The 13,408-nt window shown below is 57.1% G+C and overlaps 1 protein-coding gene across 5 annotated transcripts in view; it reads right to left on the bottom strand.

Annotated features, from left to right (window-relative positions):
• The window catches only part of PLEKHA5 (pleckstrin homology domain containing A5), a 139,679-nt gene that overhangs the window by 84,484 nt on the left and 41,787 nt on the right, over window positions 1-13,408 (bottom strand). For 3 of the 5 annotated variants that reach the window (XM_069762759.1, XM_069762754.1, XM_069762755.1), the window contains exons 4-5: window positions 542-625; window positions 231-339 (exon numbers count right to left, since the gene is read on the bottom strand). In XM_069762759.1, the coding sequence (XP_069618860.1) occupies window positions 231-339; window positions 542-625 (193 nt within the window). Of the gene's footprint in view, window positions 1-230; window positions 340-541; window positions 626-6,576; window positions 6,815-13,408 lie in introns of those variants that run through there. The other 2 variants (XM_069762756.1, XM_069762757.1) reach the window with 1 other exon arrangement.

Here is a 13,408-nt window from a genome sequence, read left to right as displayed (position 1 = left end):
GGCCGGCCTGGGGGACACACTGCCTGGACGGAGGGTGAGGGGACCAGCCCGTGGGACAGACTGCCTGGACAGAGGGAGAGGGGGCCAGCCTGGGGGACACACTGCCTGGACGGAGGGTGAGGGGACCAGCCTGGGGGATAAGACACGGCCTGGCCGGAGGGAGAGGGGGCCAGCCCAGGGGACACACTGTCTGGACGGAGGGTGAGGGGGCCAGGCTGAGGACCACTTACCCTGGATGGGGGGCTGGTGGGGTTGACAGTGGGCACGGTGTTGGAGCTGTCGCTCGTCACGCTGACCGTTCTGTCCTTTGTCTCCTGAGAGGTCATCGCTGCCGGGGGCCTAGAAGACATGAGACGACCACATGACCCCAATGATAGAGATGCTATAACCATGGGCCGGCTGATGGGATGTGACCCTTGAAATGGCTTTTTCTAGCCCCACACACAGTGGATAGCTGGACTTACAGGGAGTGAACACTTCTGCCCCACCCCATAGTGGCCCCCGCAGCGATGCCCCGGTCTGTGGCCCCCGCGGTACTCACTGGTCATTCACCACAAAGATGCAGTTGTCCTGGGAGGGCTGCCCGCTCACGGGGTGCTTACACGTTACCTTCCGCTCATTGTGACTGCAAGAGAGAACACAAAACAGTCAGAGGGGAGGAGCCAAGTGGGAGGGGGAGCAACATGCGGAGCCAAGGCAGGAGGAAAGGGGGGGGGGTCGCAAAGGGTGGAGGGATATGTGGTGCCAAGGCAGGGATATGTGGTGCCAAGGCAGGGAGAGGTGGAGCGCAAAAGATGGAGCGCAACATGTGGTGCCAAGGGGGGTGCAAAAAGGTGGAGCGCAACATGTGGCGCCAAGGAAGGAGGAAATGGGGGAGCGACAGATGGAGCCAAAGCAGGAGGAAGGGGGACGTGACAGGTGGCGCCAAGGCAGAGCCAAGCAAACCATGCCCAGAATTAATGTAACCACAGAGTAATGAGAACTGCAAGTTGTGGCCCCGCTGCCAGAGATGGGGCCACATCACATCCTATACCGTGGGCGACAAGACCAGCAGCCACGTGGTTTCCGGATGATCGGCCCCTTCGGCGGTCACCGAGGCGTTCGGTGTGAGGAGAAAAATCACGTAATTCTACGGCCTGGGCTCATTATCATCCAACAGGAATGGAGGCCGCCCCCCACCACGAGAGAGAGGGGCCTACGTGGCCCCCAGGGGTCTATGCATCACCTGCTGGACACCACACCCAGGAGACTCCCGCAGAGCGCAGAGGACCATGATGGGGGCCGAGGACCCCAATCCACCCCGCACACCATCATAGGTCCAAATCCACCCCGCACAGTATCGGGGGGCCCCCAGCTCCACCCCGCACACCATCATAGGTCCAAATCCACCCCGCACAGTATCGGGGGCCCCCAGCTCCACTCCCCACAGTATCAAGGGCCCTGGATTCACCCACCACAGTATCGGGGGCTCCCAGCACCACCCCGCACAGTATTGGGGGTCCCCAGCTCCACCCCACACAGTATCGGGGGCCCGAGCTCCACCTCGATGCCAGGAATATGATGCATTTGATTGTATATTATCACGCACACTGAGCTCTGCTACATCCATTAGGTCTGTGTACAGACACACGCCGTGGGCTTTCTGACCCTCCTCTTCCCCAGCTGCCTGTGGGTGAATACACTTCTCTGCCTGCCAGCTCTGTGTAATTCTAAACCATTCCCTCCTGCATGCAGCTGTGAAACCAAAAGTGAAGAGTAGCAACACATGGCAATCCCTTTGTTTAGCTACAGTGGACCAGATTATATCAACACATGATACTCACAGAAATAGGCAGTTCATATTTCTGGAAACCGCAGGGACAGGGCTCCCAGCTGGTGGGTTTGAGGAGCTCAGTGCTTAGCAGAAATTGAGAAACGCATTACTGCTTAACCGAGTCTCATAGCCAAGCCGTGTACGGACTTAAATGAAAGTCCGTTTTGTGCTGAGAAAAACGGTAATTGTGTTGTCCTTCTACGAGATTCATATGCCGATATATGTTTAATAGATTGTTTTCCATACCTTTCAAAAGGGGGTGTATCCAGCTCACCCAGTGATGTCACAATCAGAGGTATAAGTCAGGGAGAGCTGATTTTGAACTAGTTCTTGCCCAGGGAGCCAGCTAAAGAGAGACTCTGTGGTGCATTTTGATGTCACCTCCCACTCCCCCCCACCCAGCCGCATGGTCAGCCATGATATGAGAGAACCAAGTTTCTTTTCTTCCTTTTAATCCCTTTTTATTTTGTAATTGTCTGTATATAGAATTGTCTCATTTTATAATATCTTTTATATACTTTTGTAAACACTTGAAAAGTTCAAAGAGACGAACGGCACCAGGACTCAACATTGCAGTATTGGGAGCGCTGAATCAAACACACCTCTTTAGACCCACAGCGCGCGGTATCCATGCAGCACTGGGGCGTGGTGCTCAGCATCAACAGCCATAACAGCACAGTAAAACTTTGCACAACAAAGTGGAAAAATGCGGCACTCACCCAGGTTGCGAAGTGAATATCTTTAATCTGTCTTTAATCCATGTACAGACTTTGCGTAAAAGACAAGCGGAGACGACGAGGGTGCGGGGAGAGTGAGCTGGTCCAGCTCACTCTCCCCGCACCCTCGTCGTCTCCGCTTGTCTTTTATGCTAAGTCTGTACATGGATTAAAGACAGATTAAAGATATTCACTTCGCAACCTGGGTGAGTGCCGCATTTTTCTACTTTGTTGTGCAAACTTTTGTAAACACTGCCTAATCTTTTTGGAGTAAAAGTTATAATATTTGCTAGCGTTGTTTTCCTTGCTCTAAAACTTACCCTACAGCCTCTGACCTAAGTCATTGCTACTGTTTAGGTAGGCTCCTGACCTGTTATTAAATGAGAAACAGGAGCTGGTGGCAGCAGAAGTGTCCTGAGCTTTTGGGGACACTGGCAGCGACCGACGGCGTTGACAATTATTTTTCCTACCTGAGTGGGAGAAGTTATATTGCCCTGCCGCGTGCCCAATAGCCAGTACATAGCAGGCAGCCTTTCTGGTGACTAATTACCCTAGGTGCAGTACCCTGACCGACCTGAGGGTAAGGGGGCGCCAGAGTACTGCAAGTTCCAAACCGGAACTGGGAAGTGGAATATAGATAAATCCCCTTCAGAATAGAACTTGGCAACCAAACTCCTCTGATACATGACATATTAGTGTGAGCGGTGGGATAAGAAAAATATCCCCCCTGTGATTCTGGACACTCGCACAGTATCGGGGCCCCCAGCACCACCTTGCACAGTAATGGGGGCCCCCAGCTCCACCTTGCACGGTAAAGAGGGCCTCCAGCTCCACCTGGCACTGAGGACACGGTAGCTCTGTACGGTGCAGCACGCTGCGGTATGTAGGTCAGAGCTGCGCTCACTGATCAGCAGCCGCACACGCGTCTCACCGGCCTCGGGCTCTTCTGGGGCCTCAATTAAATTTCACAAAAAAAATAATGAAAATAAAAGGAGAAGGACCCCGAATGTAGGGGCTCCAGACACCGCCACAGCCATCATCGTAGACGTGTCTGGTGAGAGCAGAGGAGGAGCATGATGACGAGGGGCCACAACCACAGACCACCACCACGGAGCCTCAGATGAGCAGGACTTCTGAGCACCAAGTCAATTCACTGACAACAAGCAGAGGACAGAAGCCTTAGGCCGCTTTCACACATCAGTATTTTGCCGTCAGTCTCAATCTGGCGAATTTTGAAAAAAACGGATACGACGAATGTTGTCGCCGGATGTTTTTTCTCATAGACTTGTATTAGCGACAGATCGCCTCACGTTTCATCAGTCGTTCGCCAAATCTGTCGAAACTTGTTGATCCGGCGGCCGGAGAAAACGAACATAGTCTGTAGAAAAAACACTGGTGACGGATTGCGTTTTTTTTTTTTTACTGAGCACGCTCCGATTTTTTTAGGATCCAATTAGCCAAATCAGCTAGTTGGATCCTGCAAAAAAACAAAAACGGATCTGTTAAATCAGTTTTTCACAATCTGCAACGGATCTGTTTTTTTTTTGTTTTTTTCAACATTTGACGGATTGTTACTCACGGCAAAAAACTGATATATGAAAGCAGCCTTAACACATCTGTGTGGGTCGGGACCAGGTCTGCGGGGGTCGGGCCCTGTGCTGCTGATGGCTACCCTCAAGAAGATGACCATAGGACGAGGCGACACGCAGCCACTGCTCTGGACAGCCAAGAGTTAACGCGGCAGAATAACACCAGCTGCTGTGGAGCGATGAGTGGGCGCCTCCTGAGGAGACGAGAGGCATCTGCGCCTCGTTACCGCGCATCTCTGCACAATTAGCATGTCAGGAGCACGCACCACACCACAAGGGCCACGAGGGGCCCACATCCCCCAGTGCACGCACCGCCTCCCCACACCAGCAGCCTGCTCACCACCACAGGGCCCACATCCCCCAGCGCACACCGCCTCCCAGCAGCAGCGGCCTGCTCACCACCACAGGGCCCACATCCCCCCAGTGCACGCACCGCCTCCCCACACCAGCGGCCTGCTCACCACCACAGGGCCCACATCCCCCCCAGTGCACGCACCGCCTCCCCGCAGCAGCGGCCTGCTCACCACCACACCAAGGGCCCACATCCCCCAGTGCACGCACCGCCTCCCCACACCAGCGGCCTGCTCACCACCACAGGGCCCACATCCCCCCAGTGCACGCACCGCCTCCCAGCAGCAGCGGCCTGCTCACCACCACACCAAGGGCCCACATCCCCCCAGTGCACGCACCGCCTCCCCACACCAGCGGCCTGCTCACCACCACAGGGCCCACATCCCCCCAGTGCACGCACCGCCTCCCAGCAGCAGCGGCCTGCTCACCACCACACCAAGGGCCCACATCCCCCCAGTGCACGCACCGCCTCCCCACACCAGCGGCCTGCTCACCACCACAGGGCCCACATCCCCCCCAGTGCACGCACCGCCTCCCCGCAGCAGCGGCCTGCTCACCACCACACCAAGGGCCCACATCCCCCCAGTGCACGCACCGCCTCCCCACACCAGCGGCCTGCTCACCACCACAGGGCCCACATCCCCCCCAGTGCACGCACCGCCTCCCCGCAGCAGCGGCCTGCTCACCACCACACCAAGGGCCCACATCCCCCAGTGCACGCACCGCCTCCCAGCAGCAGCGGCCTGCTCACCACCACAGGGCCCACATCCCCCAGTGCACGCACCGCCTCCCCACACCAGCGGCCTGCTCACCACCACAGGGCCCACATCCCCCCAGTGCACGCACCGCCTCCCAGCAGCAGCGGCCTGCTCACCACCACACCAAGGGCCCACATCCCCCCAGTGCACGCACCGCCTCCCCACACCAGCGGCCTGCTCACCACCACAGGGCCCACATCCCCCCAGTGCACGCACCGCCTCCCAGCAGCAGCGGCCTGCTCACCACCACACCAAGGGCCCACATCCCCCCAGTGCACGCACCGCCTCCCCACACCAGCGGCCTGCTCACCACCACAGGGCCCACATCCCCCCCAGTGCACGCACCGCCTCCCCGCAGCAGCGGCCTGCTCACCACCACACCAAGGGCCCACATCCCCCCAGTGCACGCACCGCCTCCCCACACCAGCGGCCTGCTCACCACCACAGGGCCCACATCCCCCCCAGTGCACGCACCGCCTCCCCGCAGCAGCGGCCTGCTCACCACCACACCAAGGGCCCACATCCCCCAGTGCACGCACCGCCTCCCAGCAGCAGCGGCCTGCTCACCACCACAGGGCCCACATCCCCCAGTGCACGCACCGCCTCCCCACACCAGCGGCCTGCTCACCACCACAGGGCCCACCCCCAGTGCACGCACCGCCTCCCCGCAGCAGCGGCCTGCTCACCACCACACCAAGGGCCCACATCCCCCCCAGTGCACGCACCGCCTCCCCGCAGCAGCGGCCTGCTCACCACCACACCAAGGGCCCACATCCCCCCAGTGCACGCACCGCCTTCCTGCAGCAGCGGCCTGCTCACCACCACAGGGCCCACATCCCCCAGCGCACACCGCCTCCCCGCAGCAGCGGCCTGCTCACCACCACAGGGCCCACATCCCCCCAGTGCACGCACCGCCTCCCCGCAGCAGCGGCCTGCTCACCACCACAGGGCCCACATCCCCCCCCAGTGCACGCACCGCCTCCCCGCAGCAGCGGCCTGCTCACCACCACAGGGCCCACATCCCCCCAGTGCACGCACCGCCTCCCCGCAGCAGCGGCCTGCTCACCACCACACACACACACACACACACACACAGGGGCCCACACACACACACAGGGGGCCCACACACACACACACACACACACAGGGGGCCACACACACACACGGGGCCACACACACACACACAGGGGGCCACACACACACACAGGGGGCCACACACACACACACACAGGGGGCCACACACACACACACACACACACAGGGGGCCACACACACACACACAGGGGGCCACACACACACACACACACAGGGGGCCACACACACGGGGCACAGCGCAGACCGTCACTCACCAGAGATGAGAACATCCAGGCGACCGGCGGTGGCAGCTGCCTCCACTGACTGACAGATCGAGCGGGGAGGAAAGAGCAGAGCATGCTCAGTGCACACCGCTCCGCTCACTGTGCCGCCTCACCCAGCTCCACACCCCCCGAGAGCTGCACAGCACTGCACACTGCCAGATCTGTACTCAGCTCCACAACCCCCAGAGCTGCACACAGCTCCATTCACTGTGCCGCCTCATCCAGCTCCACACACCCCCAGATCTGCACAGCACTGCACACCCCCAGAGCTGCACACAGCTCCATTCACTGTGCCGCCTGCCTCATCCATCTCTACACACCCCCAGATCTGCACAGCACTGCACACCCCCAGAGCTGCACACAGCTCCATTCACTGTGCCGCCTCATCCAGCTCCACACACCCCCAGATCTGCACAGCACTGCACAGCTCCACACAAGCCCCCCCCGGGTAATTTCACTGTGCTATCAGGAGACCTCTGGGCGGTGGACCCTCTAGGTGGCGGCAGACTCTCTGGTTGGCAGCAGCGGACCCTGTGGGTGAAGGATGACCCTCGGTGGCAGCGGTGGACCCTGTGGGCGGTAGCCTCTCAGGGTGGCGGACTCTGGGTGGCAGCGTCGGACCCCGTGGGTGGAGGACCCTCTGGGCGGAGGATGACCCTCTGGGCAGCAGCATCGGACCCTGTGGGCGGTGGCCTCTCTGGGTGGCGGACTCTGGGTGGCAGCGTCAGACCCTGTGGGTGGCAGCGTCTGACTCTGTGGGTGGTGGACCCTCTGGGCGGCAGCATTGGACTCTGTGGGCGGTGGCCTCTCTGGGTGGCAGCATCGGACTCTGTGGGCGGTGGCCTCTCTGGGTGGCGGACTCTGGGCGGCAGCGTCGGACCCTGTGGGCGGCAGCATCGGACCCTGTGGGCGGTGGCCTCTCTGGGTGGCAGCGTCGGATCCTGTGGGCGGTGGCCTCTCTGGGTGGCAGCATTGGACCCTGTGGGCGATGGCCTCTCTGGGTGGCGGACTCTGGGTGGCAGCGTCGGGCCCTGTGGGTGGCGGACCATCTGGGTGGCAGCATCGGACCCTGTGGGTGGCGGACCCTCTGAGCGGCAGCATCGGACCCTGTGGGCGGTGGCAGCGGACCCTCTGGTCGTCCTGGCAGTAATGGCGGATCTCGTTACAGGCACAGGACTCATTGGCTGCGGCACCGGAAGACTAAAAAAGTCCAGAAAGGAGTCATGTGACCGGCTAAAAATAACGAGCACCGGAGGACGCGGCAGAGCCGGCGGGGGACGTGTCATTGGTTGCCATGGCGCCATCGTGGGAAAGAACTATCAGAAACGTGGGGGAGATTTAAAGAGACAGGAGCTCAGGAGACGCAGCAGAGGGAAAGGGCTCATCCACGGGGCGAACACCCGCTTATACCAAGGACTCATCCACGGGGCGAACACCCGCTTATACCAGAGGAGGGGAAGGGCTCATCCACGGGGCGAACACCCGCTTATACCAGAGGAGGGGAAGGGCTCATCCACGGGGCGAACACCCGCTTATACCAGAGGAGGGGAAGGGCTCATCCACGGGGCGAACACCCGCTTATACCAGAGGAGGGGAAGGGCTCATCCACGGGGCGAACACCCGCCTATACCAGAGGATGGGAAGGACTCATCCACGGGGCGAACACCCGCTTATACCAGAGGAGGGAAAGGGCTAATCCACGGGGCGAGCACCCGCTTATACCAGAGGATGGGAAGGACTCATCCACGGGGTGAACACCCGCTTATACCAGAGGAGGGGAAGGGCTCATCCACGGGGCGAACACCCGCTTATACCAGAGGAGGGGAAGGGCTCATCCACGGGGCGAACACCCGCTTATACCAAGGACTCATCCACGGGGCGAACACCCGCTTATACCAGAGGAGGGGAAGGGCTCATCCACGGGGCGAACACCCGCTTATACCAGAGGAGGGGAAGGACTCATTCACGGGGCGAACACCCGCTTATACCAGAGGATGGGAAGGACTCATCCACGGGGCGAACACCCGCTTATACCAGAGGAGGGGAAGGGCTCATCCACGGGGCGAACACCCGCTTATACCAGAGGAGGGGAAGGGCTCATCCACGGGGCGAACACCCGCTTATACCAGCGGAGGGGGGAAAGGACTCATCCACGGGGCGAACACCCGCTTATACCAGAGGAGGGGAAGGGCTCATCCACGGGGCGAACACCCGCTTATACCAGAGGATGGGAAGGACTCATCCACGGGGTGAACACCCGCTTATACCAGAGGAGGGGAAGGGCTCATCCACGGGGCGAACACCCGCTTATACCAGAGGAGGGGAAGGACTCATCCACGGGGCGAACACCCGCTTATACCAGCGGAGGGGGGAATGGACTCATCCACGGGGCGAACACCCGCTTATACCAGAGGATGGGAAGGACTCATCCACGGGGCGAACACCCGCTTATACCAGAGGAGGGAAAGGACTCATCCACGGGGCGAACACCCGCTTATACCAGAGGAGGGGAAGGACTCATTCACGGGGCGAACACCCGCTTATACCAGAGGATGGGAAGGACTCATCCACGGGGCGAACACCCGCTTATACCAGAGGAGGGGAAGGGCTGATTCACGGGGCGAACACCCGCTTATACCAGAGGAGGAGAAGGGCTCATCCACGGGGCGAACACCCGCTTATACCAGAGGATGGGAAGGACTCATCCACGGGTCGAACACCCGCTTATACCAGAGGAGGAGAAGGGCTCATCCACGGGGCGAATACCCGCTTATACCAGAGGAGGTAAAGGGCTCATCCACGGGGCGAACACCCGCTTATACCAGAGGAGGGAAAGGGCTCATCCACGGGGCGAACAACCGCTTATACCAGAGGAGGGAAAGGACTCATCCACGGGGCGAACACCCGCTTATACCAGAGGATGGGAAGGACTCATCCACGGGGCGAACACCCGCTTATACCAGAGGAGGGGAAGGGCTCATTCACGGGGCGAACACCCGCTTATACCAGAGGAGGGGAAGGACTCATCCACGGGGCGAACACCCGCTTATACCAGAGGAGGGAAAGGGCTCATCCACGGGGCGAACACCCGCTTATACCAGAGGAGGGGAAGGGCTCATCCAAGGGGCGAACACCGGCTTATACCAGAGGAGAAGGGCTCATCCACGGGGCGAACACCCGCTTATATGAGGACAGAAGAAGGCTCGCCTTAGTGGGGGTGGTGGGGCGACACGTCGCTGGGATCAGGGTCTCTGCCCCCACACAGGCTGCTGCCAGATGGGGTAACAGATTCCCTCTTTGACGTGTGACTTCCGCACTCAGCAGCAGCCAATGACACTGGGACAAAAAGTAGAATAACTGGGGCGAGGCACACCGAAAAGAACCCCTCCCCAATAACACAGGCCCCGCCCGCATAGCAAATACTCCGCCCACATAGAGGGAAACTCCCTGCTGGCGGTGCCGACATCACTGTAGCGCAACAACTCCTCACTAACAGCACAGAGGTGTCAGACGGCCGCGCACGTCTGTGTGACCGCTGATCCAACATCTACCAGGTCATCACCCCCTTATAACCACGCAGGGTCACAAGATCACAAAGCTCCACTGCCAGAAGCGCCGGGGACGGCAGCGCCAGAAGCGAGCACAGCGGCGCTGGGGACAGCAGCGAATGCAGCGCCAGAGGCGCCGGGGACGGCAGCGAACGCAGCGCCAGAGGCCGATGTATGTACATACAGTGAAAGCAGAATAGCGAGTGCAGCTCTGGAGTATGTCACGATATGGTATGAAATATCATATAAGTTGAGTTTCTCTTGTTAGCCAGGCTGCGGGCTAAAAAAGCCCCCCTTCCCTTTCACTCAGCCAAGAGCTTTCCTTTCCAAGGTATGGGGGAAGAGAGTTTTATTGAGCAAAGGAATTTACGATCGCTTTGGAAGGCTCCAACTCTTCTCCAGCTATAACTGGATTAGAAATCTCTAGAATCCATGGAAGTTCTTTGTTCTGTTTTTGTAAGATATTAGGCAAACCATTTAAAGTTAAGAACACGAAAATATACATTCTTAATCTCCCTCGGTGGATCTATCCACCACAGTAAACCTGAGTTTTTAACTCCATCTGGTAAAGAAGTAGGGATTTCTCTGTAAATATGTATCCCAGATAGGACATATTTGATCTCATTAGAATGCCCACGTTAATCCGAGATGAATGCTGGGTTTGTTATGACTATGACATGTGTGGTAGCGGAGTTATAGAAATTAGATAAAAGTTAGGGTAAAATTAGTTAACTGAAGAGGTAGGAGGGACGAGGTGATCCAACCCCTTTCTGGGATGTCACAGGCTGCAGCTATAACTGTCTGCCCAGATCTCAGCAGTCTCTTCTTGTCTTTTTCCTGGAGAGCCTGGAGCACGTCCAATGAACTGGGACGTATGGAAGCTCCACTAGCCTGGTTGCCTGCAATGCTCTGAGAACATGTGAGTGTTATCTTTTCTCCTGTAATCCCTTTATGTTATAATTACCTTGTACATATTTGCAATTATCTCATTTGTAACATCTTTGTAAAATATTTTGATAAAGCACTGCCTAAATTTTGTGGGGTATATTATTTAATATTAGTTCTTTCTCCATGCTCTAAAAACGTACCCCAAGTCTCCTGAAGGGAATTACGCTACTGTGTTGGGTTAGCTTCGGACCCATTTAATTGAAGCTGGTGGCAGCATACCGTGTGCAGGCTTTTGGGTGATGTTGTAGCGACTGCGGCGTTGATAATTATTGTTCCTGCCTGAGTGGGAGTGGTTTATCGCGTCGCTGCAGCGTGCCCAATAGCCAGTACATAGCAGGCAGCCTTTCTGGCGACTAATTGCCCCAGGTGCAATACCCAATCTGACCTGAAAATAAGAGGGGCGCCAGAGAGCTGCAAGTTTTAAGTGGAACTGTAAGCGGGATATACATAAATCCCTGCAGTTTGTGGTATATTGAAGAGCAGTGGGATACCTAAAATAAGCTCCTGCTGTAAACTAAGAGGTCAATAGCCCTGTGTGTGTTTTTTCATCACATTGTGGAGTGGAGGGATAACTAAGATAAGTCCCCCTGCACATGTGATAGCCGTCTGTTGGGCTAAAGTCACCCCAACCCGTGACGTAGGGGTGACGGTCACGGTGTGAATCGTGACAGAGTATAATACAGAATGTAACTCAGGATCAGTAATGTAATGTATGTACACAGTGACTGCACCAGCAGAATAGTGAGTGCAGCTCTGGGGTATAATACAGGATGTAACTCAGGATCAGTAATGTAATGTATGTACACAGTGACTGCACCAGCAGAATAGCGACTGCAGCTCTGGGGTATAATACAGGATGTAACTCAGGATCAGTATTGGCATGTATGTACACAGTGACTGCACCAGCAGAATAGTGAGTGCAGCTCTGGAGTATAATACAGGATGTAGCTCAGGATCAGTAATGTCATGTATGTACACAGTGACTGCACCAGCAGAATAGTGAGTGCAGCTCTGGGGTATAATACAGGATGTAACCCAGGATCAGTAATGTAATGTATGTACACAGTGACTGCACCAGCAGAATAGTGAGTGCAGCTCTGGGGTATAATACAGGATGTAACTCAGGATCAGTAATGTAATGTATGTACACAGTGACTGCACCAGCAGAATAGTGAGTGCAGCTCTGGAGTAGAATACAGGATGTAACTCAGGATCAGTAATGTAATGTATGTACACAGTGACTGCACCAGCAGAATAGTGAGTGCAGCTCTGGGGTATAATACAGGATATAACTCAGGATCAGTAATGTAATGTATGTACACAGTGACTGCACCAGCAGAATAGTGAGTGCAGCTCTGGGGTATAATACAGGATGTAACTCAGGATCAGTAATGTAATGTACGTACACAGTGACTGCACCAGCAGAATAGTGAGTGCAGCTCTGGAGTATAATACAAGAGGTAGCAATTCTTTGGCTTTCTTTTGCATACTCATATTTTGATAATTGAGCATTTTCTCGCCAGGGTTCAGCTTCTGTCAGCCATTTAACACACAGTACAACTTCATACACCCTGTCAGACTTTCACAACATGCTGGGATTTGTAGTAGTAAAAACAGGTTGAGTATTGGCATAATATGAAAGAGCAGACTGGTCAGGTGCTGTAATATGCCTCCGCTTCCTGTAGATGGCGCCAAGAGCAGAGAAATATGTAGATCCTGAGAGGTCACTGCAGGACAGGAGACAGCTGTGTGCAGACCACACACCCACCAGGGAGAAGGGAGGCAGGGGACTAAGGAAAGAGGGGCCGCAGACCATACACCCACCAGGGAGAAGGGCGGCAGGGGACTAAGGAAAGAGGGGCCGCAGACCACACACCCACCAGGGAGAAGGGAGGCAGGGGACTAAGGAAAGAGGGGCCGCAGACCATACACCCACCAGGGAGAAGGGCGGCAGGGGACTAAGGAAAGAGGGGCCGCAGACCACACACCCACCAGGGAGAAGGGAGGCAGGGGACTAAGGAAAGAGGGGCCGCAGACCATACACCCACCAGGGAGAAGGGCGGCAGGGGACTAAGGAAAGAGGGGCCGCAGACCACACACCCACCAGGGAGAAGGGAGGCAGGGGACTAAGGAAAGAGGGGCCGCAGACCACACACCCACCAGGGAGAAGGGAGGCAGGGGACTAAGGAAAGAGGGGCCGCAGACCACACACCCACCAGGGAGAAGGGAGGCAGGGGACTAAGGAAAGAGGGGCCGCAGACCACACACCCACCAGGGAGAAGGGCGGCAGGGGACTAAGGAAAGAGGGGCCGCAGACCATACACCCA

This window comes from Ranitomeya imitator, chromosome 4 (genome assembly GCF_032444005.1).
Source record: "Ranitomeya imitator isolate aRanImi1 chromosome 4, aRanImi1.pri, whole genome shotgun sequence".
Lineage (NCBI taxonomy): Eukaryota > Metazoa > Chordata > Amphibia > Anura > Dendrobatidae > Ranitomeya > Ranitomeya imitator.
Note: the sequence above shows the minus strand (reverse complement) of the source record. Positions and strands in the feature narration are given on the sequence as shown.